General features: G+C 37.3%; 2 protein-coding genes across 3 annotated transcripts; both read left to right on the top strand.

The window, feature by feature from the left end:
* Window positions 1-10,689: 10,689 nt before the first annotated feature.
* LOC145772049 (uncharacterized) lies at window positions 10,690-14,851 on the top strand. 2 transcript variants are annotated; one of them, XM_082583857.1, is made up of 5 exons: window positions 10,690-10,846; window positions 11,607-11,641; window positions 12,306-12,359; window positions 12,818-12,874; window positions 13,089-14,851. In XM_082583857.1, exons 1-5 carry the CDS (start codon window positions 10,782-10,784, stop codon window positions 13,922-13,924), a joined length of 1,047 nt encoding a protein of 348 aa, XP_082439983.1. In that variant the 5' UTR covers window positions 10,690-10,781; the 3' UTR covers window positions 13,925-14,851. The 2 variants fall into 2 exon arrangements, with proteins under 2 accessions (XP_082439983.1, XP_082439982.1); XM_082583856.1 differs by having other exon boundaries at window positions 12,303-12,359.
* LOC145772048 (uncharacterized) lies at window positions 13,948-21,455 on the top strand. The gene is made up of 5 exons (XM_082583855.1): window positions 13,948-15,001; window positions 15,639-15,667; window positions 18,108-18,164; window positions 18,856-18,945; window positions 20,089-21,455. The coding sequence occupies exons 1-5, from the start codon at window positions 14,943-14,945 to the stop codon at window positions 20,916-20,918; spliced, it is 1,065 nt and encodes a 354-aa protein (XP_082439981.1). The 5' UTR covers window positions 13,948-14,942; the 3' UTR covers window positions 20,919-21,455.
* Window positions 21,456-25,937: the final 4,482 nt, after the last annotated feature.

Here is a 25,937-nt window from a genome sequence, read left to right as displayed (position 1 = left end):
AGCAACGCAGTAAAAATTATTGCAGAGGCATGTGGTTGTCGCCTATAATGTGAAATCAGATTTTTACTCTATATCAGAATCGAAAACAGATTCATGATATGGATCCATGGGGGCATGTGACCGCGTGCCACCAAAAAAATACTAAAAGGAATAAAATTTCTGCAAAAATTTTCTAGCTCGCTCACTTACATTGAAGCAACTTAGCCAACAACATAGGGCACAAGTGTTTAAATTTAAAACCATTGGTGGATTTCAAGGGTAGGATTTGGTTTGACGCCCCTAAAAAGCTGTGTAAAAAAGCGGTAACCCTTTAAGAAGTGAAACCTTGCAACGAAAAGCATGGACAAATGTTAGAGCTCGTTTCTTTAACAAAGCCTTTATCCGTTTGAACTTTAGGCCTTCCTACCTTTCATTAACCCATAACCTTCTCGGCTCAATTTAAACTGACTGCGCAATAAGAAATATTCTAGGCATACTGAATAGTAATGTTGGTGGGAGTCAAGTTGTTGGGGCTGCGTGGTCAAATCAACCAGCTAGATTTTTTTATCATCAGATTAACCTAAAAACGTATCGAATGGGTTAGCACAGTGGTTCCCAAACTTTTTCAGCTTGTGGCACCACTAAAAAAATTATAAAACGCTCGCGGCACACTTACAAAAGAAAATTTGCTTTAAAAAAAATTATTTTCACCTGTTAATGCGATGGATGTGCTTGTATATATGACTGAAACGAGGTTGCATTGTTGACAAACATACCCGCATTTCATCTTCAATTCCAAGCAGTCTCTCTCGTTTACAGCTTTTAATTTCAGTCAAAACAGAAAAGCCATGGTCACATAGCCACGAAGATGCAAATGGCAATATAATGTTGATTGCTTTTGCACTGATCATAGAATAGGATTTGGAAGCAGACAGCCAAAACTCATCCAAGTTTTGGTGGAAACAGCGTTTGAAAAAACGGGTTGTTTCGTAAATCAATAAGCTGTTCTTCTTCTGCAGAAAGATTGCTTGATTCATTGCTTCCAAATGGATTAACTACCCATCTAAAGTTGTTAATAGCAAATTCCGGGAAATGATGTTGCAGTGCAAGCTGAAGTCCAGACAGTGTGTTCATGACTTTTATTTTTTCCCCGCATTATAGGACAACCATCAGTACAAACGCTCACGCAGTTACTGCATTTTAACTCAGAAAGCAAAATATTTTCATCTGCCAATTTGAATTTCTTTGGTTGTGCCTTTCAATTCTTTGCAAAACGAACATTCATTTACCAATGTTTCAGTGTTAATGAAGAAAATAAAAGCCAGCAGATGAGATTTCCCAGTTCTGTCTGTAGATTCGTTAATTTGCAAAGACCACAGTAGGCCTACAGACAGCTCGTTGTCTGTAGAAACAACGTGTTGGCGAACTTTATCCTTTAAATCTGAGGATAGCTCTTCTATCCTTTGTGAAATTGTGTTATTTAACAACGGAACTCTAACTTTTTCGGGTGAAGCACTACCAAACATTTCTTCAACAACAACGGCTAATGCTGGTCCAATTACTGTTTTTGCATCCGTGTATGCTTTGTGATGTTTCGCCAACAAGTGAGCCACTTTGTAACTTGCAATCAATCCTTTTTCCGGCAGCTTGAGATAGCTATTCATGATCTTTGCCTGCTTGTTTGTTTGGAACTTCAGGTTCGCAAAATATCCTTTGGTTTATCCTTCCATGTTGGATGATTTTTCTCCGAATGTCTGCTAAGCTTACTGGGAACAAGCAACTCATCAGATAAGGCTTTATTGCAGATAACGCAGAAAGGTTGTTGGTTATCTTTGGTTCTTGAAGCAATAAACCCGTACTGAACGTATTCTTTTGCAGCCCAATTATGACATGGCAATTACCCTACTCTATCGGCAATGCCATAATTGGTTTCATCGTCACATGTGCTTTATTTATTATTTGTTGAAGCAGTTAGAGCGCTTTTAAGTCGCATATGCTTGTCTGCATGGCTTATTATAAATATTTATACAGGTTTTTTCCAAAATTCCAAAAAGATTTGCGGCACACTTGAGAATCTGAGGCGGCACACTAGTGTGCCGCGGCACACAGTTTGGGAATCACTGGGTTAGCAGAACGAAATAAAAATGATTACGTTTATTATCAGTTAGGGAACTATACTGCAGGCCTACAAACAATGCCGTTGAGAGGATAATTTGGCCCAGTACCAATGAGATGACAGGGCTCAAAATCAAGACACCTCTAAGAAAAACGCATCATATCCAAAGAATATAAAGTGGTTTATTCAAGTTTCCACACCCCTTGAAAAGGTTACAGACCCCTAAGATCATCCTTGGCCCGGTCTAAAAGTACCACCTGGACAGTGAACACCCCTGTCTACGTTAGGGCCTACAAATACCTACCCTTGATCTTAAGCTTAGACAAAAATGCCTACTCTTTCTTCACCCCTTTGATTTGCATGCCTTTTGGGGTTGTATAATTTACGCACAATAGGCCTATACTGGTTACTTTACAAAATTCTAAACCGGTAAAAACAAAATGCAGTGGAAAGCAAATTGTAAGTGGATTCTACATTTTAGAATTTTACTCAACTTGAAGCTGAAAACGTTAGCTTAAAACCGGACGAGGCTTAAAAATTTATTTAAAATTCGAAACAAAATACAAAAACACACGTGTCAAAAAATCGTAAACAAGTTTAAAGTCTACCACCAGTTGCACAAATCTAGACAGCAACATCCGTCATTTTTACATTGCTTAAACGTATGCAGACGTTGACGGAAATGACTGATTTTGCTGTCTGGGAAGATCCTTGTTGAACTTGTCAGCCTCTGTTTTCGTGTTTTGAATCTTGAAGTGTTTGTCAGGTTATCTACCTTGTTCGTTAATAAAACTATGTTTGACATTTGAGGTTGAAGCTAACACGAAAAGCTAAATGAGCAAACATTTCAGATTGTTTTATGAAGATCATCAAACGACAAACTCCTTTGACTCCGATAATTAATTTTAGCCGCCCGTTGAAGCTACAAAAAAACATTTCAAAACATTTTATTTGATAAACACATTAGATACACAATCACAGTAAGCAGAATCGGAATCAACAACTTCAGTGCTTTGTGATGGATACCCAAAAGAAGCAAACAAACAAACGACAGTTAGGCTACATTTTGTTTGGACATATGATAAGATTTCAACATCTACTACAGTATAGTACTGTAAAACTATCCAACATTAGTAACAAGACTATCATCATTATGTGTGTCTCCGAACCAAAGCTTGGCTGCTTTCACACATCACGTTCAACAAGACTATACCTGAAAAAGCGCAAATGTGAACGCGGATAATATTTTCAGCAATTTCAGAGCTGGAGTAATTTGGACACACATCGTCTTCTTCAGATTCCTATGAACAGAAAGGACAAAAATCCTTGTGGTACTTTGGCTTATGCCAAAGTACAAAGTTTTGGTTTAAATCAGGTAATTGGATTTGAAGAAAAAGAATTAATAGCTCCTTGGATAAAGCCCTGGATGTAGAAATTACAAAGAATTAAAGCCGGTATACCAACTCATGTAGATTTTCTTGGCATTCACTCATCTTTGAGATGTCGCAGTCTGCTTGATTGTTAGATCATGTGTAATCAGGCGCGGATTTATGGGGGGGCCCAGGGGCCCGCCCCCCCCCCCCCGAAATTTTGTGAAAAATTGTATGTTTCCGCATCAAATGGTTTGATATGCTTCTAAACAGCTGATATTAGTCCCTCGGCATCACAATTGATGAAAATGGTTGTTTTAATGTCTATTTTCTAGCATATCGTATATGTCGTAGTATCATTGTTCATATCTGTTTAGCTTTTTCTTTCTTTTTAATTGATTTTCAAATTTTTTGGCCCCCCCCCGAAAAAAACTCTTAGATTCGCGCCTGTGTGTAATGGCTGGTAGAAGACTTCAGGCAAAGCAACCAACAAGAAAGATGACTGTGTCGGCACAGTACCGTAATCGTAAACAAATGAATACTAATGATGTTAACTGCTAAGGTCTTTTAACGACAAGGCTCATTTTTGTATCAGATTTGCGATGTATTACTCGACTTATCCTGATTGCGTTGTGCAAGAAAGACTATAGTCGGTACTCGTTTTTAAAGTCGTTGGTATAACCCGACCTGAAATTAAACTCAGGTTTACCACCACTACAACAGTCTACAGCCCGAATGGTGGCTGTGTCTTTGGCAAGACAAGACATGCCTGAAAGTGGACACAAATGTTGGCGCTCCCTTGCCTTCCCGTCTATGCAATCTGAATATATACTGTAACTACCCGCGCGTAAGCTTGAATACGCCAAAAACTGTGAAAGAAAATTGGTTAATGGCTTTTTAGGTCCTCTATTAGCTTAAGGCAGACATGTGCAATTACTGTATAGAAACTTTGACATAGCACTACAGCAGACATAGCACGCGTTATCATTCGAAGTTTCGTATTTGGCTCGCGAGTAAAAAAGTTACGCATACCTGTCTTAAAACACTGAAGCTTTTCACCATATGTTTGAGACTTTGAGAAAGCTCAAAAAGGAAGTACAAAATATATGTGAAACAAACTAAAAGAAAGAACTAGCATGATGAAAGCTATAAGTTGTGAGCAAGTATTTGCTGGTCCCTTGGACTTGGCTATACTGAGCAGAAGGCGATTTTCAATAATCATGGACTAAAGACTTCAGATCTTGCTTGGTCTTGCGATAAATTTCCTCGCCAGTGGAAATGTTTTTGATTACTAACAGTTGTGTTTTGAATGTTGAAGAAAGCTATTGTTCGCTGTCTGGCTGCTATTTTAGCATTGCTCAGTGTCACCATCTAGAGACAATAGTGGACAAATACAGTTTCTGCTTGTGTGCGCTGTTGTTCACTGGACGTCGCTATCATACGTCATATTACTGAGCTGTCTGTATTCCGATGAAAGAACATTTCTTATCAGTCTAGCATTTTTGTGGTGCTTTATTGTGGTTATTGTCGTTGTGACTACAACTGACCAGGTTCTATCCAAAGTAATCGTTTTCCACAAGTACAGTTCATTGTGTAACTCTTGTCCACTTCATTCCTTTTCATTTTCTCAATAAAATATATTTTTCTTTTGTAGAAAGGATTTATACGATGTGAGTCGTGCACTTCTCGGCGCATCCAAAATGCAATCAACTTCTTTACATCTGCAGAGGCAGTAGCGTACGTAAGAGGAGAGTGAAGACCGCAATTTTCACCATTTTTCTTCGAAGACAAAATTTTAAACAAATGATTTGGCTAGTTTTTGGGTCACACAGCAGTCGAAAATCTCCAAAATCTCACCAGACATACAATTATTAAACGTTAACGCTTTACCCAATATCCCTTACTCATCATGCAGAGCTTGAGGCACTTGATGGATTTGTGTCAGAGCTGTCAGATTTTGAAAATGCTCTACTTCCTTCAAGAAAACTCTAGGTAAGCTACTGGCAGTTGTTATGTTCTCTCCAGAGGAATTATACTGAATGTCCTAGAATACCAACTACTGCATATTGAGATCAGTAATGCACCAGTGACCATCAACACATTGCTGATTCCTCAATGAATGATTACAGTAGTGTCCTTGCCGGTTGTGTAGCCGAGTGATGAGAGCCCTGGCAGTACGGGCGATAGGGCGCAGGTTCGATTCCGCTCAAGAGCATGCCGCTGTTTCTTGAGCAGACACTTGAAGGCATGCTTGAAGGTGGACACAAAGATTGGCTTCCTTGCCTTCTCATTCACTTAAATCCAATTTCTCAACTACCTGGCACAAGCCTGGATACAACAGTGATGTTTCGGCTAATAAGCTCACCTCGGGATAGGACGATTTTGGACTCATTAAGCGAGGACAATTCTCCGCCACTTTTTATGCATTTAGTACAGTAATTCTGACCAGACCAAATTTTAGCTTAATAAGCGGGTGTGCCTATAAACCGTGGGGTTTATAAGCGAGACCAATGTATTATCAAAGTAACTTTACGCTAGACCAAAAAGTATGTTATCCGAAGTAAAAGTAACCGTTCAAAAATAACATCAGAAGCAAAGGAAACAATGCACTGTCATACTAGCTAGAGCAGGGGTTCTTAAACTTTTTGAGCCGCGCCCCCCTTTGACGTGCCATCCAAACTTGCGCCCCACCAAACTACAAAATTAGCAAACATTAAAGTGTAATGACTGCAGGAATTTAGATTTAGCTTTCATCAATGTGAGGGATGTAATTGTTTTTCGGAAACCAAAAGTTTAATTCAAGGCTTTGTAGCTGATAATGCACACCTCAGATCGGCTTCACCATCAATAAGTTTGTTTCGATGTTTTGTTTTTATGTTCAAAAGTGTAGAAAAGCCACTTTCGCACAGATAAGTGGAGGAAAACGGAAGAAGTGTGCGTATCGCCACGCTACCCACTCCCTTGTACTACTACTTCCGCAGATGACGATTTGCGAAAGCACTTGCTACTCGCAGTTTTCATTTTTTTAAATGAGTCTTTCTTGCTTTGAAAAAAAGCCAAAGGTTTATCTTTATGACCAGGGTGTTTTGTCTCAAGATGACGCTTCAAACCACATGGTCGCAATGCATCGTTGCTCAGATTTTCAAAACACATCACACATTGTGGTACGACTTCACCATTCGCTGTGGCATCTATAAAGCCATACTTCAGATACTGTTCATCATATTTTCTCTTTTTTCCTCTCATTTTTATGTCAATATATTTCGAGTACTTACTAAAATTTAATATTTAAATCAATGCTAAAATTAACAAAATCGAAAAGTTAATTATAGGCTACTTCGATGACAGGCTACCGTTACCTTATACCAGGACTTCTCAAACTTTTTTGTTCTGCGACCCCATTTTGAAAAATATATTTCTATGCGACCCCATTATGGGGACATCCACGTTAATATCCCTTTTTAATTTGGAGGCTTTCAGGTTTTCCGTAGATAAACTTTTATTACAAATTAATTAACATTGTTACTACATGAATCTACGGAACCTAACCACTGATCCATACTCAATTAATCTTGTACAGTAACTACTAACTACTTCAAACTTAGTCTAGGTTCCTTCAGAAACTAATTGCTAGGCTACTTTGAAATCATACTGCCAGCGGTAAAGTTACTTTTGGTCAGCACGTTACAGCAATGATAGCGTAACAATGCATCAATTGTTACGATTGGTTATATTTTATCGTTCGACATTTCATACCGACGGTTGCTGTCAATTGACATCATGGCAAGACTATAACCTACCGGCACTAGACTAAATTAAACTATTTCATTACGACCCCAAAATTTCATTACGCGACGTTTAGTCACATGCGTTTAGTCACATAGTTTGACAACGCTCGCGCCCCCCTTGTGAACCTTTCGCGCCACCCAAGGGGGGCGCGCCCCCCAGTTTAAAAACCGCTGAGCTAGAGGATTGTCTGTTTACAAGCACTTCAAATGAAGTAAGCATCAAATACAACTATGTTAATAATAAACCAACGTTACGGTTGAATACACAAAACTAGCAGAGGCCTTTCACCTGACAGAGAAAAGAGGAACGCCTTGGCAATCTGGTTGAAAAATGTGGTATCAGATATGCAAATAACGATCACGTATGTTTAAATAACATAAGCACATTTAACTAATCTCTTGCACCATACCAGCCTTTTTCGTCACTAAAAGGTCCAACTAAAACTATTTGCAATAAAAGCTTTTGTCTTCCAACCCCATAAGGAAGAAAGCCATATCAGTGAAAAGCAACTTTTAGGCCATGGATGCAGTCACTACACGCAAAGAGTTTATCTGTTGGATTGAGGATTTTGGAATAAAACTTGTGCAGTGTGATGATCAAACCATCAACCTGTGTAAAAGTTTATTTCAAAATAGGATGAATTTTGTCTCACCAATCCAAACAATATCGTTAAAAACGTATTTGTTCTTAGCTTTGCAATACTTTGATAGCATTTTTCTTAAAAACACTTGTGACAACGTGTAAAAACACAAGTCTTTAATTTATGATACTTTTAGTCAGCAAAGTAACTTTCCAAAACGGAGTGATGTAGTTTTCAGTGAAGAAGGTGATCTTTAGGTGTTTCAATAGCAAGACAGTTCTGAAGCATTAAGTGATAGTTTTGAGATAAAAAATTGGAAAAATATGGAAGTTTCACAAATTATGAGCCTATGCTGAATCAGTGCAAAATATCAAACAGAACAAGATAAAAACATGTTTTGGTTTCATCAAACCTTAGCGTTCTATGCCTGGTTCAGACAAGACAATTGAAGAAGAAGAAGCCTTCTATAGATGTCGTCATGTCACAAACAAATAATTTAGTTTCAGGAAAGCACTGCAAAAATTGTCAACTTAGTATATTTTATCAATCAGAAAGTTTTATACAAGGTGTTTACTGTTTATAAACAATACTGCAGGTTAGGTCGGCCATATGCTGCTGTTCATTGTTAAGTTGCAGGCTACAACAAAAGAGGAACTAAAGTAACTTGTTCAAATAAAAACCGTGACAAGCGTTGAAACGGTTTGTCAACGTCAAACTTACTTGTCAACAACGTTATTTGAAGTCCAGTTGTTAATAATTGCTGGCACTTCTATTGTGTTGGTGAACAATGTACATTTATTCGCCTTTTGTTTGCCAAAGCTTTAACTTTGCATTCTTAATAAGTTTGAAGTGTGAAACTGGAAAGTTATATTACCTGTGTTGAAGATATAGCGCTCAATCTCACTGGTGTTCAACTACTGTGTAATAGAGTTGTGAAGCGTAACACATACAGGTACGTATCAGGAATTTTTAAATAAGTTTGGTAGTCTGGCTAGCCTGATATCCCTGATACGTATCTGACCTATAGGCCTACCAGACTACAGGTAGCCTGGTAGTTTTCAGGCCGATTAAAACATCTAAAAACTTGTTTCAGCTCATAAATTTATGACCATAATAATGTTTACTGTTTATTTATTGTTGCTCTGCAACTGCGAAGGTCTTTTAGCGACGGGGCTCATTTTTAATTTGGGGAAAGGAAGGTGATTTGATACACTTTTGACCTTATGAACTTTCAGTTGCAAACCGCCTGGCCGAGAAATCTACTTTAAGGCTTCCTGAAAGAAGTAGGCTTTTTGGCAACTTTATGAATAAATTTCAACGTTCTATCTCAATTACTTTTTCTCATATTTATAATTAAAATATCTCACACACATGTATCAAATCACCTTCCTAAGAAGGTGATATGATACACTCAAAAGGTGATTTGATACAGTTGCAGTCAAAGTTTAATTTTTGCTGTTACGTTACGCTTAGGCACCTGATTAATGCACATTAAGGATTTTGAAAGGTCACACACGCTTACAATACACTTACGTAGCTAGATAGACAATTTAGGGAGGGAATCAACTGTTAAGGGGGGGGGGGGGGAGATATTTTACTTAACATTGGAAATAAAAAGTTTGTGTAAACATATATCGATATAGGCCTAATGCAGCCAAACAACAATGAAACGTCATTCAACATGTTGAATCAATTGTTGAATCATATCCAAAAGCGCGGTTTGGATCAGTTTGGTTTTTCTTCATGTATCGAAGCAAAGTCATTTTATCCACACCAAACATATCGGCAGCCTTTCGATAAGACCGGCTATTCTCACGGACTTGCTTCGCAGCCTTTTCAAGAACATCTAGTCTTGAAGAAACACAACGCTTTGTTTTTCTGACATAAGGCATGGTAATTTTTAACAATGTATTATTTAGACTCTACAACAACAAAATGAAGCAGATATCGTATGCTGTCCGTAAGATCGTATTAAGCAAAGAACATGAGGAGTTCCAACGTTTATTGACAATGTAGCTTGCTATAAATAACAATATTTACATATACGAAAGTTATCTAACCACCACACACTTAATGATTTATCTTCTTGCTAAGGAAGGTGATTTGATACAGTGTATCAACTCACCTTCTCCAAGGTGTATCAAATCACCTTCTCTGAAATTTTTATAGAAAATCGATGATTCTGAGCTAAGACACACATTTGCAAAAAGTTAACCTATATGACTTTGCAGCACCAACTAAACACTAACAACAGACCACACTTCAATCTTTCTTAAAATTCCCATGGTTTGTCTGGACGACGACAAAAAAAACTCTAGGAAAGTTACAAAAATCTCTAAAAACTGAGCTTCCGCCATTTTCAAAGTTTTGGGAAAGACACGAGGTTCCAAAGGTAACCCGGATGTAGTTATTTTGATTTGTCTGTCAGTTGGTGGCGGTATTTATCTTGTGTTGGTTTCGGTGAATACCCCAGAAGGACTGTATCAAATCACCTTCCTTTCTATCAGGTTTACGATGTCACATTATTACCCAACTTATTCTTACTGCAAGAAAGAACACAATCGGTACCGTTTTTAAAGTATTCGGTAGCAAGGTTCTGTAGTGACAATCGTTCAAAACATTTAGACCTACAATACGAAGTTTTCGGAATTAATTAACGATACTTCTACACTGCTAAGTTACCTGGTGTAGACCTTTATCACATAAAATAGCGTACGGATCTGATCCGATTGGGTGAAGAGATAAAGCCTACGAAATAAAGTGAAAAGAACTTGTAAAAAAATTTTTTCATTGCGAAACTAAACAAGTCTACAATCAATCAAAAATAATCACATACCTATTACTGCATTGTGGATATAAGCTAAGCTTTGGCTAAGATGTAAATGAGGCCTACGCCCTACACTACAGCCAATCAATACTATTCTGAAATTTTTGTTGGAATTCAAATATGGAAAACCTTGACCTGGATACTTTAAAGGAATTACTTCGATCTTTTGTTGATGAGGAGAAGAAGTGAGTGAACGTACACTAAAATGTATGATTTCTATCACATTTTACCAATTGTTTTTATCTATACCCGACTAATCGTAAGAAACAGACGTTGTTCAATTTCTTTAATTTACTATAAAGTAATTAATACTTAGCGATGGGATGGCGCAGCGATTAAGACGTTGGCTTTCCAATAATGCAAACCGGATTCCTCCAGGCTTAAGCTAGTTGTTGAAAATACTGCTTACCCAGGGTGTAATAAATTGGATAGGCAATAGGTATAGTTGCTGGCGGAAAGGCGGCCGAGAGAAAGGAACTGATCAGTGGTCACCATACTTTCCTGGCCAGTTCCTTTCTCTCGGCCAATTTTGAGAACTGGAACTGACCACCCTAGTGCCGAAGGTTCAGTACAATGAAAACCTTTTCTTCTAATCCCCGACGCTTGTAATCAAGAATGGAACCATCTATATCTTTTTTTATCAATTGATTACGATTACTTTGTCAATGTAGTGTATAGGCTGCTATAAAATATAGATTACGATAGCAATGTAGATGTAAACAAGTCAATAGCCACATATTATTAATACATACTACAAAAAGTGATCATTACAAAGCAAAAGTCAAGCAGAGCAAATTACGAGAAACTTCGGATGACCTCAATCAGGGTGAAACAAACTGTTAAGCAAAACATTCAATTAGGATTTGTAGTAAGTACTAAACAACGAACATGCTACTAAAAGCGAAACTTAATCCATTATAAAACCAGTCGGAATTTTATTTTCAGAAAACCACCGACAAAAGGTCCAGAAGCAACCAAAGGTAATATAAATTAATTAGCCCGTAGGTTGCCAAATGAAGGATTGAGAATTTTATAATATTTAATTTGTTGTGTTAGCTGCTTGTACTTTACACGTCTTTAAATATTTTCTTTGTTTCGGTGCAATAGTGTTGTAAGGCTGTAGGCTACTATGTATTTGTTTACAATAAAACAATTTTTAGGCAATGGCGTAATTATGCAACGCATTTCTTTACGATTTATACACTTACGTAGCTACGTATGACATAGCAATTGGTGTGAAACGGAAAGCGATTGCACAATTACCCACTTCCAGATCTCTGTAACACTTTTAAGTACATCATAAATACAAATTTATTCTTGCGCTTGCCGTACACTATATAAACTAAAGCATTGCATTTGCGTGCATGTTCACCGTTAAAAAGATTATTTGAGCCAGGTACTAATGAAAGATTTAGGCCCTAAATTAAAACGTTTCTGAGAAAAACGCACTATATCAAACAACTACAAAGTAGTTTCAACTTCCTGGGCTCCTTGTGAGGTTAGGGGCACCAAAATAATCCTGGGTCCAAAAGTGCTCGCTGGACCAGCAATTCAACGCTACTCCATGTTGGATATCAGTTCATAGTAGCTTACTGTTGTACAAAAGCCACACTGCGTGAAATCTACACTGTTTTTCTTAAGGAGATAAAGAAAGGCCTTCCACATCACGTTCAAAGCAGAATGCTGTAGAAAGTAAAGGTGAGAGTAGGCTAAATACGTAAATTTGGGGCAGTTACCATCACATAGATTGTTTGTTCAACCATCTCCTCTATTCCACCATCCATTATCCGAAAAATAGTTGTGTGTGTACAAAACGTAACTTTACACGGCTTGACTAAGAGAACTTATTAAGCATCTTATCTTATGAGGCGTTTAACAGAGTTGTTTTATTTTTGAGTTGTTACCTGTGATACTGATTACTGATTACTGTAATAAAATACTAATGTTTTTCTTTTTTCTGTTTTTTACTGGCCAACTGTACCAAGGCTTGGCCTTTTTCACAATTCTTTTTAATAAAGCTGACTAAAATGTAATAGGCTATGCCGTTATGCATACTATATCTTTAATTAATATTGATCCTAAGTTTAATATTTTGTGTAGTGTACTTTAAATGAATTTAAGTTTTATTTTTTGAACAAAATAAGTCATTTTTATAGGAAAAGAAAAATCAAAGACTCATTCCAGCAGACTGGCAAAGCACCTTGAGTTATCAGGTAGGCTACTATATTTATGATTACAAGCCATAGTGCTTAAAAATTATTAGTAGTGAGGCTGAGTATAAATGAATATATTAATAATAGTGTTTTACTACCGTTGTCTTTTCTTGACCACTACAATGTCAGTGTATTACTGTACGGTAGTTATTGCTTTCGTAAAATGACGGTCAATAATTAAAACAAACTGAATTGATCGTTTATTTGTTTTTAGCTGATAGTAGGAGATACATGAAAGAAGAAAAGTACTTCGAAGCATATGGAATTATCGCTTCTTTGATAAATCTCGGAGAAGATGCCTGTTTCTTTCCTGTTCTGATAAACTACTACAAGACATTAATAAGGACTGGAAGAATTGATGAGTCGGTTGGTATAAAAGAAGAGTTGAATGCGTTAGTCAAAGAGAAACTGTTTTCATCTCCTGATGAATGTGAGCAACTCGCCGACAAGTATCGATCGGAAAATGAGCACGTCAAAGCCTTTCTGTTTTACCAAATTGGAGGTAATCTTTTCTCAAATGACACAGAAAAAAGTAACTCGGTGAATTGTTTGCAAGGCTGTATCTTAGGTATAAAACTTTGCACTACAAGCCTGATAAAACAACGACCAGATCTTCGTTATATTGTCACTCCTTATGTCATACCAGTTATGCGCAATTTGTATGACAAAATACGCACGAGAAAGTCTTCTCAACCTAAGATGATGACCCTAATTCAAGGCTTAACCTTACATCATATTGAGACTACCGAGCTAAAATCCGACGATCCAATGCTCCGAGAAGCTACACTTCGCGAAGCTGTTGCGCTTTTCGAGGCGAAATTCGGAGAGAATGCTAAAAAGCACCATTTGTATGCTTCCGCCCTTAATAACCTTGGGGCTACATTAATAAGCATGCACAAGCCCCATGAAGCCGTCGATATCTTGAACCAGGCCATGCAAGCCAGGCTGGAGGCTGAGGATTATGACACACAAGCGGAAAAAGAAAGTGACGTTAACATGACGGAAAGAGCTTTGTCAAAAGCGGAAGAAATAATCCACTTTATGAAGTGATAATTTTTGCATCTAAAAAAGTGCTCCAAATCATTCATCGTTGTAACTGGAGCTGGTTAACCGTTGCTTTTATTAAACAGCATTATATCATTAAACTGGATTTGTCACTGTTGTTTGGTTGTTTATTATTGTTCTGGATTTTGTCACTTTGGTTGTTTATCACGTCAATTTCGTTAGAGTAGTTACATTTTAATTTCGAATAAGAACTAATTTGAAGCGGTTTGATTCATTTGATTTATTGCTTGTGTCCAGTTAAAACACAGCACTAAATTCTGAATGCCAATAGCTTCTAAAGATATTCTATTAATATTCTGAAGCCATAAAAGTTTTTAAAACGTTTAATTAATACGTTATTTATGTGTAACATCTACATTGTGAAGTAAGCAACGATTATGTTGCTAAAAGCGAAACTCAATTTAATACATTATAGTGTAGTTTAAAAAAGCAGTAATTTTTAAACGGGCAGAATTTGTGTTTCAATAACAAGTTTCGCTAAATATTTACCCAGGGTCACTCTTAGAAGTTTAGGAGCTCGTAAGCTTGATAAAAAATTTCGTGACTGCCTCATTGACAATAACGTGTCACGTGAGAGCCAATAGTTTTACGTTGGCGTTCACTGCTCTGAAGAATCCAGTAGCAGAGAATTTTATTTCTCTGCTACTTCAGTTCTAGAATGTTACTTACACCAAGTTGATCAGTCGATGTTTGCCCGGATGATTGCACTGATAGGTCATCCCAGATCGTTTACTTCTGCAATTATGCGTTGATAACGATAATGATCTTCCAAATACAATAATAATAAATGCGGATTATCACTTGTTATACGAATTTTACTAATTAATTTTATAGTTATACTCCATTGTGGTTGTGTAGGAGGCCTATTTACTTCATTTATTGTTTTTATTTTGTTCATTTTGTGCTTTTAGATCGTGCTATCTTAGGTTTAAATTTTTTGAATCTGTTTGGTTATTTTGGATTAAACTTCAATGTAGGTTAGAGTGTTTAATCCAAAAGAAACATGGCGTACAACATAAAAGACTCAGTTGTCCATTTTCACACCGGAGGAGAAGACAACAGGTAAAATGTATGTTAAAACTGATTGTTTATGTTATGGTAATATATTTTATGTGAATATGTATTTTATCAGTTGATTACTCAGACCGAAAAGGTTCTGACAATATTTTTTTTACAAGTAAAGGTTTCGGGACTGGTCTCAACATCATTACATATAAATTCAAAACAAATGTTTCTTCAAATAAATAAAAAAAATATCAGTGACCTCTCAAGAACATGTAGCTCCACACATGGCTAGAAGGGGCCATGCTCCACACAAAATTGAAAGGACATGGATTTTGATTCTTTTTGTATTTCTTTAAAATGTCTAAAAAGGCATTGTTAAATGTTATCTAACGGACAGAGGCCAATGTTTGATCTTACGGATATCTTCAGCGCAGTGAAATGAAAGTAAAGAGTTGTCTTGAAATTTCGGATAAGATCATGGTTTTCAAGTGTGATTAAATAAGCCCAATGAGAATTGATTTAATTTTTAGTTATGCGGATTTTAACGAAACGTAATTTGTCCGTCTATTAGAAGTTGTCATTTTTTGCTGGTACACCCCTTTATTTTCTTTAAATGTTTCTTTCTTTGTTAGTTTTAAAATAGTTTTGTAAACGTCGTTATTCAATATATTATAGTAAATAATATGTTTTCTAGAACGGTGAAGTATGAACAAAACATTTTAAGTAAGTAGTTTGATATATTTGTCATTATTACATTGCATGTTGGAATTAAGGTTTTTCTCCAGAAATCTAACTTATTGTAAGATTTGTAGAGCAGACCTGTGCAACTCAAAGCGATGCAACTGCCACAACGGAACAAAATATTTTTTACGGTTTGCGTCTTGACGTAATTGTAACGTTTATTATTATATTAACAGAAATTATAATCTAAAATCTGAAATATATTTTAATCATCTCTCGAGTTGCAATAATAGGTTTCGTGGAAGGCGAACGAATCGCGAGTTTAAGTTGCGCAGGTCTGTAGTAGATACATTTCTATGGCGATTGCAAACAAACCTGCCAACCAGGGCCGGATTTAGACCATGAAAGGCCCTAGGCTATTCCATTTGTGAGGCCCCCTCCCTATTTTTGAGCTCAGAATTTCTTTCTCAACAACATCACTTGTCATCGCTTAATGTTAATTAAAAATATGAGTGCATTAAACTCTTCGTTTTTTTCATTTTCCACATTCATGGGTGCAAATTTTTAATTAAAAGAATAAAAATTTAGTTAAGGCAGTTTTGCTTTTAATTTTACTTTCTTTGATCAAACTACCGTTACAATAATTGTAAATTTTATTTACGAGTACATAAGAAATAGTTACAGCCATCAAATAGAGCAGGGGTCACCAAACTTTTTTTATTTGAGGGCCGGTTTGCTGCGAGATTAACAGCTGCGGGCCGGATGCAAATTGCGAAAAGATATATAACTATTTAGAATCTCCATTGACTTGAATTGAACACAATAAATAACAAAGTCAGCGGTGGAATAGCAAAGAGCAAAGTTGTGATGAAAATCGAAAGGTTGCTGGAAAAGTTATCCTCTGCTGTGATACACTACAGGGCATCGTGCTCTTGAAAAAACATTACATCTTTCCAAATTTGGCCTAGGCTGTCCCCATTTGTGGTGGCTTAATGATAAAAACAGAACACCAACATGTAGGCTGCCTAGTGCCTGATGGAAAAATGTACAAATTCAACATACAACAACGAACTACAAGAGCGAAAAATTTTAACAAAGAAGTCTCTACTACACAAAAAGGCAAAGCCAAAGACGGTTGCTAATGCCAAGGGAAGCACATGTACAGAATTGTAGTGCAGCTGTAATTTCCGCAGTACGTGGCGGGCCGGATGAAATCAGTTCGCGGGCCGATTTTGGCCCGCGGGCCGTAGTTTGGTGACCCCTGAAATAGAGTAATACTAGGCTAATAAAAAAATTTTCTAGCTTTCGTCAAAGCAATATCATGCAAAAGTTTATCAAAATTTATCTGTTTAAGTTTGTCACTCTCAATGAACAGAATGCTCAGTGCGGACAACCTTTCTTGAGACATTGTCGATCTTAGTTTATTTTTGATGCTTTTGAGACTTGAGAAAGATCTCTCTCCTGAGCAGTTAGTGACCATTGAGCTTAGAAACAGTCTTAATATTGCTTCCACATTAAGAAAGGCAGTGTTAATTTTTTCCTTGCACATAATTTCATAAAGGTCTCCATGAAACAAGGAAAGAGATTGCTCTTCTGTACCGGTAAGCCCTTGGTTTTGTGTTTGTCTCACGTACAAACGAAAATGTAGAAGTTCATCAGTAAGTTTCGGGTCAACATTTTCCGGATACGCTTCCTTTAAAAGTTCTACGCCTCGCACAATTTCTACCTTAGTTGCTTTCAGATTGTTTACATATGACTGTTTACAACGTGGTTGAAACCAGTTGTGTATAGAATTTTCTACTCTGAAAAGCTTGATATTATTATTAGCCTATTAGCCTATTCATTTGCGTCAGACAAATCTGTCCATATCCAAAACAAACCGAAGTAATACACAAACTGCAAATGCACAAAGGTCACAGAGAGCCACTTTGGATGTCATCAGTAAGAGCTCACTAAATATCTACTGTTACAAATTTACATAGCCTACAATGAGCGTTGGAAGAGTTGAAAGTATTCAGAACGATAAAAACAATCAGATGACATAAGGTCTGATATAGGCTAAAGCGATTTGAGGAGTGAATGCAACGGTTAATAAACGAAAACATGTTTTTCCTCAATAAAGCATCAAACGTATATATACTTTAGGTAGGGTTTAAACTTGTCACGTTTTTTAAAAGAATTACAAACTTCGAAACCGAATTTCGAGGCCCCTGGACGTTGAGGCCCTAGGCTTCACCCTGCCTAGCCTATTGGTAAATCCGGCCCTGCTGCCAACACAAATGTAAAACCGGTGCACAGTGTTTAAAATCTTTCTGTTGTTTATTTAGTTTTAAGCAAAACCTTAGCTTGAACGCAAGGATTCAGAAGAAACTTCTAAAAATCCTTGCTTGAAAGTTTCAAAGAAATGTGTAGCCTGCACTAAACCTAACTAAGCAGTTGGATACACAACGAATTAATAACTGCATTTACATTGAATTAACAGCTACAATTAATGAATCCACCAACAAAGAAAGTGGAAGTGCAGAAGAAAGCAAACCTGGTGAGTAATATCATTGCATTATAAAAGTAATCTTGTGGGCTACACCAGTAATTGCCGACCTAAGAGGCCCGTGAATGCGTTGATTTAAGAAAAAAATATGGTTAAACCAAGCACGAAAATCGATATAGATATAAGAGTAACTTAAAACAATGAAAACTATTAATACTACAAAAAGTGCTCAATGCTAAGCAAAAAAGCAAAGCAGAGCGAATTAAATCAAATACAGTTATTACTATCTGAACCCTTAACAGCCTGTTTCACCTAAATAAGAATCATCAGAAGGACCTTATTCAAATAGAATAAGAGTAGCCTATATGTTATATAAGAGTAACTTTAAAACTGCTCCGCACCGTGTAACTGCACTTAAACGTTTACGGGTTCACAGGCTTAATAATTCCTTGAAAATGGTCCTAATGACCACAAAAAGGTCATATGATACTGGTAAACAACAAGATTCAGAGATATGTCGGATTGAAGCGATGAAAGTTACAGTGAAGTAGCGGTGACGTCAGTTAAAGCGTTTGGCAAGATTGCAAATCAGTACAACGTTTGCTACACAAGAATTACAAAGTTGTTATGTTTTGTGTCGTCTCATCATTGAACAACAATTAAATCCAACTCAGTGACCAAGTTATTAATTTGCACCATACTTACTCTTCAATAACAAAATAAAATTGCACATATTTGTCAGAGGCAAATGAAGACTTTGAAGAAGAAGTGAAGATATCATCTGAAAACCAACCAAAGGCTACTCGCTTGGAAAAAATCTTAAACCTGCAAGGTATACCACGCGATACAGTTTTGTGATTTTGCTGTGGCAAAGTGATTTTCTCAAACGTCTACCAAAAAACTTTTATGTTTAGTAAGTAGGCTACGTCTTTTTGTAAAGCTTTCATGCTGAAATTTCAGCAACAAAAATGTTTAGTCGTTTATTTTATGGCAGGTTATATTAAAATATTTCAGTAAATGAATAGGCCAGCTCATTAAACAACGAAATCTTTTCTAGTGGACCTTTATTTTAGTCGATTAAGGCGGTGCTAACAATATTGTAGAACAGTGTATCTCAAATCATGGACCTGCTCACAAATGAGGCAAGAGAGCAGTAGGTTAAGGCCGTAAACTTTCATTACAGAAAAGATAAAAAATTTGCTTCCATTTTTTGAGCTGATAATAAACTTCTTCACCTTCTCAAGAAAAGAATAGTTAACATGCAGGCAATGCCCTAATTTGCTTTAAAGTCTGCCAATCAATTCTTGTCGATGCCTCTGGCTGCCAATATTCAGTCTTTTCTTCACTTGGCGATCGTTTTAATGTTGAAAAAAATGCGTATTTTACCAACAATTGAAAGAAATTTCCCAAAAAAACCGAAGTCTAAAGACCGAATATAGTTGGTATTTCATTTTCTATCAACTCTAACAAAATAGCGTTGGCCTACTGGTTTGTTGATTTGAAATAGTCATGCCAAATAATGTCGGAGAATACAAATTCTATGATGGCATGTCGCCTAAGCGATTACATATCGAGCGTTATAACTTATAGCAGTATTTTTACCGTATTTTTATTTCCAATCACCGAAAAACTAAAAATGGGTGAGCCCCAAGACGGAGGTGGGGGTAGTAGTTAAAACAGTCTTATTAACTTGTTGAATTTCGATTTTTTGCAGCAGTAGCCTATTTCTATTTTTGCTTCTTTTTAAATGGCTGAAAAATAACATTAAGTAAGTTAAAATGAGTGGGGCCCTCCACGGCCCGGGGTTTACGGAGAAGGGGGCGGTTAACACGGCGCTATGACACCATTTGATGTTGGTGGATAACAATAATTGGAAACATCGTCAACCTGAGATGGTAAAAGCATAAACTATCAGCCTCAGTAGTTCAAACAAAGAAGAAATTGCTTATCGAACTATTTTATATTTTTTTTGTAGATGAAAGTGCAAGTTATTGCGATGAAGAAAAAGACGACGAAGCTTATGGAATGCTCACAAAGTTGTACCAGCTCGGACCTTCTGTGGCTTTTGTACCAATTCTCATTGACTACTATGAAGTTTTGCTTAAAACAAACCAATTCAACGAATCAGAAATTGTGTTTAATCGCTTGGTAGCTCTGATGAAAAACAAATTGAAAGCAACGTTGAAAGAGTGCACAAGGCTTGGGGAAAAGTATCGGGCTTGTAAGGATTACTTTAAAAGCATTTTGTTTCATTTAATTGGAGGTGAACTGCTTGTAGATTTAAAAGACGCTGACCGAGTCCTTGTCGGAGTTCAAAGTTGTGCTTTAGGCATAAAGTTATGCATAATGAAAATGACAGATGACTCTTCAAACTACAATGAAGTATTTAAGCGGCATGTTATTCCAACCATGCGCAAAATGGTTCTGCACATCCCTAACGTCCCAGGAAAAAGCAGAAAATCTTTGTGCATGGTTGAGGCCATATGCAAACATCACGTCGAAATATGTGAAGGCTTGGTTGGAGACTACAGTGCTAGTGAGACAACTCTTAAAGAAACGATCGCGCTTCTTGAAGACACGCTCGGTGAAGATGTGAGAAAGGTTCATTTGTATGGAACAGCCTTAAACAATTTAGGAGCTACACTTTTGCGGCAGCGTAAACCACAAGAAGCAAAAGATATGTTATTCCGAGCCATCGACGCCAACATAAATGCTGAGGATTACACATCAGAGGAAGAAAGAAAGAAAGATGTCCAGAGAAGCGAATCCGCCATCACACAAGCTGAAGACATGCTCAAGAGCTAAACAAATATAGGCAACCAGTCATGCAGACTTTCAGAATTAGAAAGATAGTCTTAGATCACAATGGGAAACTTCTGTTTTTGATCAACTTTAGTTGGTCTCTGGCCTGAAACCTCGTGGCAATCTTTAAAGATTGCGTTTAATTCTGTAGTTGTTCGAACATTATCTTTTGTGCCTTTTTTTTTTTTTTTTTTTTATCTAATATGTTTGTCAGATCAATGCGGAAACTTTGTTTTTTCATGTAGGTTAACGGCGCAACATAGGCTAGTATAGATTATAAATGTAATGATTGGTCATCACTAGGGCAAGTTTTTGCAACCTTTTTACTGCTTCCAAAATAAACAAGACCTTTGCTGCAAAATAGTTTGATCTTTTTTCAGAAATTTTATAATGCAGTTTTTCGTAACTTCTTTCGTAACTGCAACTTTTCCCAAGAGTTGTGCCTAAAAGAAAGCAACAACCAACAGGTTGATTTTGTTGTTTCACTGACGACAGAATGTGTGTTTCATATTTTAAATAATAGTCAAAATAAAGTTTATGTTTTACTAGAACGTCTGTGCGCGTCAATTAATGCAAGTTAGTAGGCTATGGGCTATTCATGGCCTCGTATAAGAGCTAACTTTTTCTGCAACAGCTTCTCGTACCTACACAGATAAAAGCAAGATACTTCCGTAAACTTACCAGCGTAAGAAAACATAGGCGTAGCCAAGGGGGTCGAAAGGGGCCATGGCCCCCCAAATTTTTAAAGTTTGGATTCCGAAGTTGAGCCTTTTGTTGAAAATATAATAAAATTTGTGGAAAATTATATCGTTTTCCAAGACATCTGGCTATTAACACCCCCCAGAACTTGTTTTAGACACACAGAAAGACACCAATAAATTTTATAAAAACAAATGAACAAAGTATTTTTAAGTCACATTCCGGCTTTGCGTGAAGAGCCTGATTACTTCTCTAGGCTACAGAACAGAGCGTTCTCGATCATTACCGCAACGACCTGATCTTTTTGGTGAACATATACAAGAAGCATGTAAAGTAGCCTACTCCGAGTAGTACAAGAGCTGACAATGCACAGAATAGTGGAGGTGCAAGTTTACCGTGCTAACGTCTGTGCTGAATCGGTTTCCCAGTATTTCCAACGTTCGGTATATGTTCCATACATCGACGGATTGAGTACGGTAACTCTCTTAGGGAACGATTCAGTGACAACTCTTCATTTTTTGCGTTGCTATCCATCTTTCCACCAAACAAACCAACCAAGATGGATGAGATTGAGCATTTGTATTCTTTGGATAACCTTAACAGTGAAGTAATTCTCTTTAGGTCTTCTCTGACTTCTCAAGTCAACCAGGAAAGTTTATAAGAACTTCTTCTGAGTGCTAAATATTATCTAAGCGTGCACAGTGCAATCCAAGTCATCATGGCCTTGCCAGCAACAACAGTTGAGGCTGAATAGTGTTTTTCATGCATGTAGAGGGTCAAGACCTGGCAAGTGGCTACGCTGAGCAATGACTTTCGATCGCCTCTCAAATTTCTGTGTGCTTCATTGCCATCGCGAAAGGATCAATGAGGAGAAGATCAATCGAGTCGTTACGAATATGGCTGGCCGGAGGCGACGAATAGACTTTTAATCGTGATGTTGTCATTTTCTGATCGTGTAGGCCTAATAAATTGTTTTTGCGTTATGTTTAAAATTACTTTTTGAATCACTCAGAAAGTCGATTTTATATTAACAAGGCCAGGGAAGGATTTTAAACCATCTTCCTTGCTGTACATTTGGATGGTTTTTATCAAAAATGTTATGACACAGTTAACCATCGTCTCCTGCTGAAAAAGATCTTGCAGATGTCCAAAGATGTTGCAGTAACAAAGCTTATAGCAACGTTACTCCACAACAGACGATTCCAAGTTATCCTGAATTCAAAAACAACGCGCTGGCATCATCAACGGAATGGACTTCCCCAAGGAAGTGTTCTAGCACCGTTACTGTATAACATATATACACCAACGATCAGCCGATAGATCAACACACTAAGCGGTTTATATACGCCGATGATCTTTGCATAACATCACAAGAAAAGACCTTTGTTGCTACAGAACAAAACCTCACAAAGTCGCTCGAGGAGTGAACACGATATCACACCAACAATCACCTCAAAGCTAACCCTTCAAAGACACAAGTATGTTCTTTCCACCTAAAAAACAGAGAAGCTACAATAAGGACCTTCAAAATCTCCTGGTCTGGAGCAGAGCTGGAGCATTGCCCTAACCCCGTCTCCCTCGGAGTGACACTGGACCGTACTCTCAGCTACAAAAAGCACATTGAAAACACAAAGGCTAAGGTTAACACCAGAAACAATATTCTGAGGATTGAGGAAGCTTACCAACTCTGGGTGGGGCACTAATCCACAAACCCTCAGATTGACCTCATTGGCTTTGTGCTACTCCACAGCAGAATATGCATGCCCTGTTTGGAACAGGTCCTGTTACTCATCGAAGCTTAACTAGGTACTCAACCATTCTTGTCGTTTTATTACTGGGTGTCAGAAGCCCACAAATACCAACAAACTTTATTTGCTTGCTGGTATTGCACCACCACACATAAGAAGAGACGTTAACAGTCAAGCTGAAAGGCTAAAACAAACATGTGATGAAAAACATCCTCTATATGGAAAAACTGTTGCACAAACCCGGTTGAAATCAAGAAAAGGCTTCCTAACACACGTTCAACCACTAACCTCAACAAAAGAAGAAAGAAGATTAAAGCAATGGAAACAACAATTTGAAAATGACCCACCATGCACTGAAATGAAGATCCCACCATCAGAGTCCCTCCCCTCAGGAGCAAACGCTCCTTGGGCAAAGTGGAAAATATAAAATCGACTCCGAACCGTTGTTGGACGCACTAAGTCTGCAATGGTGGAGTGGGGCTACGACACGGGCCTACGAGCTACGACATGTATCTGTGGCACCGAGCCCCAAACAGCGGACCACCTTTTCGTTTGCCCTCGGCTTGCCACCCGGTGCAGTAGGTGGGACCTGTCAGTGTATAACTCCATTGCGAAAGAATGTGTCAATCTGTGGTGTATCAACGAACTTTAGAAGACTCGATAGAAGATGAAAAATGTTGATGGGTTTCATCAGACGATTTTTTTTCTGCGCTTACAACGTAATATGTATTAGTGCTTGTGCTGGGTGTTCTGAAATGTGGTAGCGGTAGGTTCTTTTTATATGGACTGTGCGTCTGAATTGAACAATGAACAACCAATTAATTTGCAAAAGCTAGCAGCTTACTTTGCCTACTAATCAACTCTTATAAGTGTTTGTGTGTATAGGCTTCTACATCAGGTGGCGGTGTCTTAAAACAAGCACTTTGTAGTTCCCTTGAACTCATAAAATAATTGCACCTCCCAAATTTTTTTTCTGGCTACGCCACTGTAAGCAAACAGTGATAAAGCTCATGTGGCAAACCCCAAACATCAAATGACTTCCCCGTATTGTGTGTAGTCGGTCTACAGCCTTGTTGATCTAACAATAAAGAATAATTCAATTCTATTCCGAGTCAAGCAACAATCGCAAAGAAATTATACAACGTAGTTGAAAAATTAATTGTGTCAAATAGGCTTGAAGATCACATCGTGAGTGTATTCAACAACAAAGAAACATCAACTAAAGACTTTGATAAAAAAGCAAAAACTTACACAATCTCAAAGTGCCATAATAGAACAGTGGTCGTGTCTAAACACATGACGAAGCACAATATGCAGAGAATAAACCAACAAGGGTTGTATAGAATTTTTCAGTTGAATAGAATGAAAGAGTAAAAATAACTTAGAATATGCGAGATAGCCTACAGTGGATTTTAGCAAACAGCATATTTTTGTAACGCCGCTGATGTTTTGTGAACTGTGTTCCATGCAGAATCAATAATCTTCGTTTTTACATCTACGCTTGAATAACTTAATCACATGGTTCAAGAAAGATTAATTAATGTGTAAAATGAAGATAATTCAAAGACAGATGAAGGCAGATAACAACTGGGTAGCTAGTAGCTGAATTGATCAACTTTTTAACCACCTTTCCCCTTATAAATCTGTAGTATTTCAATACTGGGCATTGTTAAAGGGCAATTATGTCACAAATGACATTAATGTCATCTTGAATTTTTAAGAAAAACATTTTCAGAAAGCTTGATCGACAGTGGTAATGGAACAGTGGTAACAATACTGACAAAAAACTTCTTTCGTTGTGATGGTTAGAAATAAAAACAAACTAAACTTATACAGCACGGTCACTTAATAGTTTTGAAACCATAACTGCAAAGCAAAACAATTTGTAGCAATAGCTAACATGTATTCTCTAGTTGTTAACTCTTATTTGAAAAAAATAACGCCAAGGATAAAGCAGCTACTTGTGAACAGGGTTGCACTATCCGGATTTTTCCTATTTGTTATCCGGAAATCCTTTTATCGGTTAACCGGATAACATAAAAGTAACGTAGCTGATGCTTTTGTAACGTTGCTTGCAAAGTAATGCAAATTTGCTTTGGAGCTTCAGGGAAACGGCCAGCCAATGTTCAGACTCTCTATGAAGCTCTGCTCACTATCCAGCCCACTTCTGTGAAAGCAGAAAGCTCATTTGGTGCATGTGGAGTCTTTGTTACAAAACTCAGATGTGATTTATACGATTTCACAATCGACGATTTGCGCTCTATAAGAAATGCGTTGCAGAAGTAGTAAATGTTGAAAATGCTAGATGATTTTATTTACATGGCATGTGCGGACATTTACAATAAACTGTGGTGTCTAAAATTAGATGATTTTATAATCGACTATTTTGAAAATTTTGGAAGACATTCTATATATAAGACTGTCTGATATTTACCGTTTATTATCCAGTTAACTAAAACATAAACATCCGGATATATCCGATATTCGGATGGTAAAATTTGTTGATATCCTAACTCAGCGTGGTCCAACTGCAGGCCCGCGGGCCAAACTTGGCCCGCGAGCTTCGTTTTTTTGG

Source organism: Aplidium turbinatum, chromosome 6, assembly GCF_918807975.1.
Source record: "Aplidium turbinatum chromosome 6, kaAplTurb1.1, whole genome shotgun sequence".
NCBI lineage: Eukaryota > Metazoa > Chordata > Ascidiacea > Aplousobranchia > Polyclinidae > Aplidium > Aplidium turbinatum.
This window is presented reverse-complemented; position numbering and strand designations above follow the sequence as displayed.

Bases quoted from the DNA above. Each gene is read 5' to 3' on its own strand.
- LOC145772049 (XM_082583856.1), top strand. From the start codon at position 10,782: ATGGAAAACCTTGACCTGGATACTTTAAAGGAATTACTTCGATCTTTT. The intron at 10,847-11,606 runs GTGAGTGAACGT...TTTTATTTTCAG, and splicing joins TTTGTTGATGAGGAGAAGAA to AAAACCACCGACAAAAGGTC. The intron at 11,642-12,302 runs GTAATATAAATT...GTTTTTCTTAAG, and splicing joins AGGTCCAGAAGCAACCAAAG to GAGATAAAGAAAGGCCTTCC.
- LOC145772048 (XM_082583855.1), top strand. From the start codon at position 14,943: ATGGCGTACAACATAAAAGACTCAGTTGTCCATTTTCACACCGGAGGA. The intron at 15,002-15,638 runs GTAAAATGTATG...TATGTTTTCTAG, and splicing joins ACCGGAGGAGAAGACAACAG to AACGGTGAAGTATGAACAAA. The intron at 18,165-18,855 runs GTGAGTAATATC...CATATTTGTCAG, and splicing joins TGCAGAAGAAAGCAAACCTG to AGGCAAATGAAGACTTTGAA.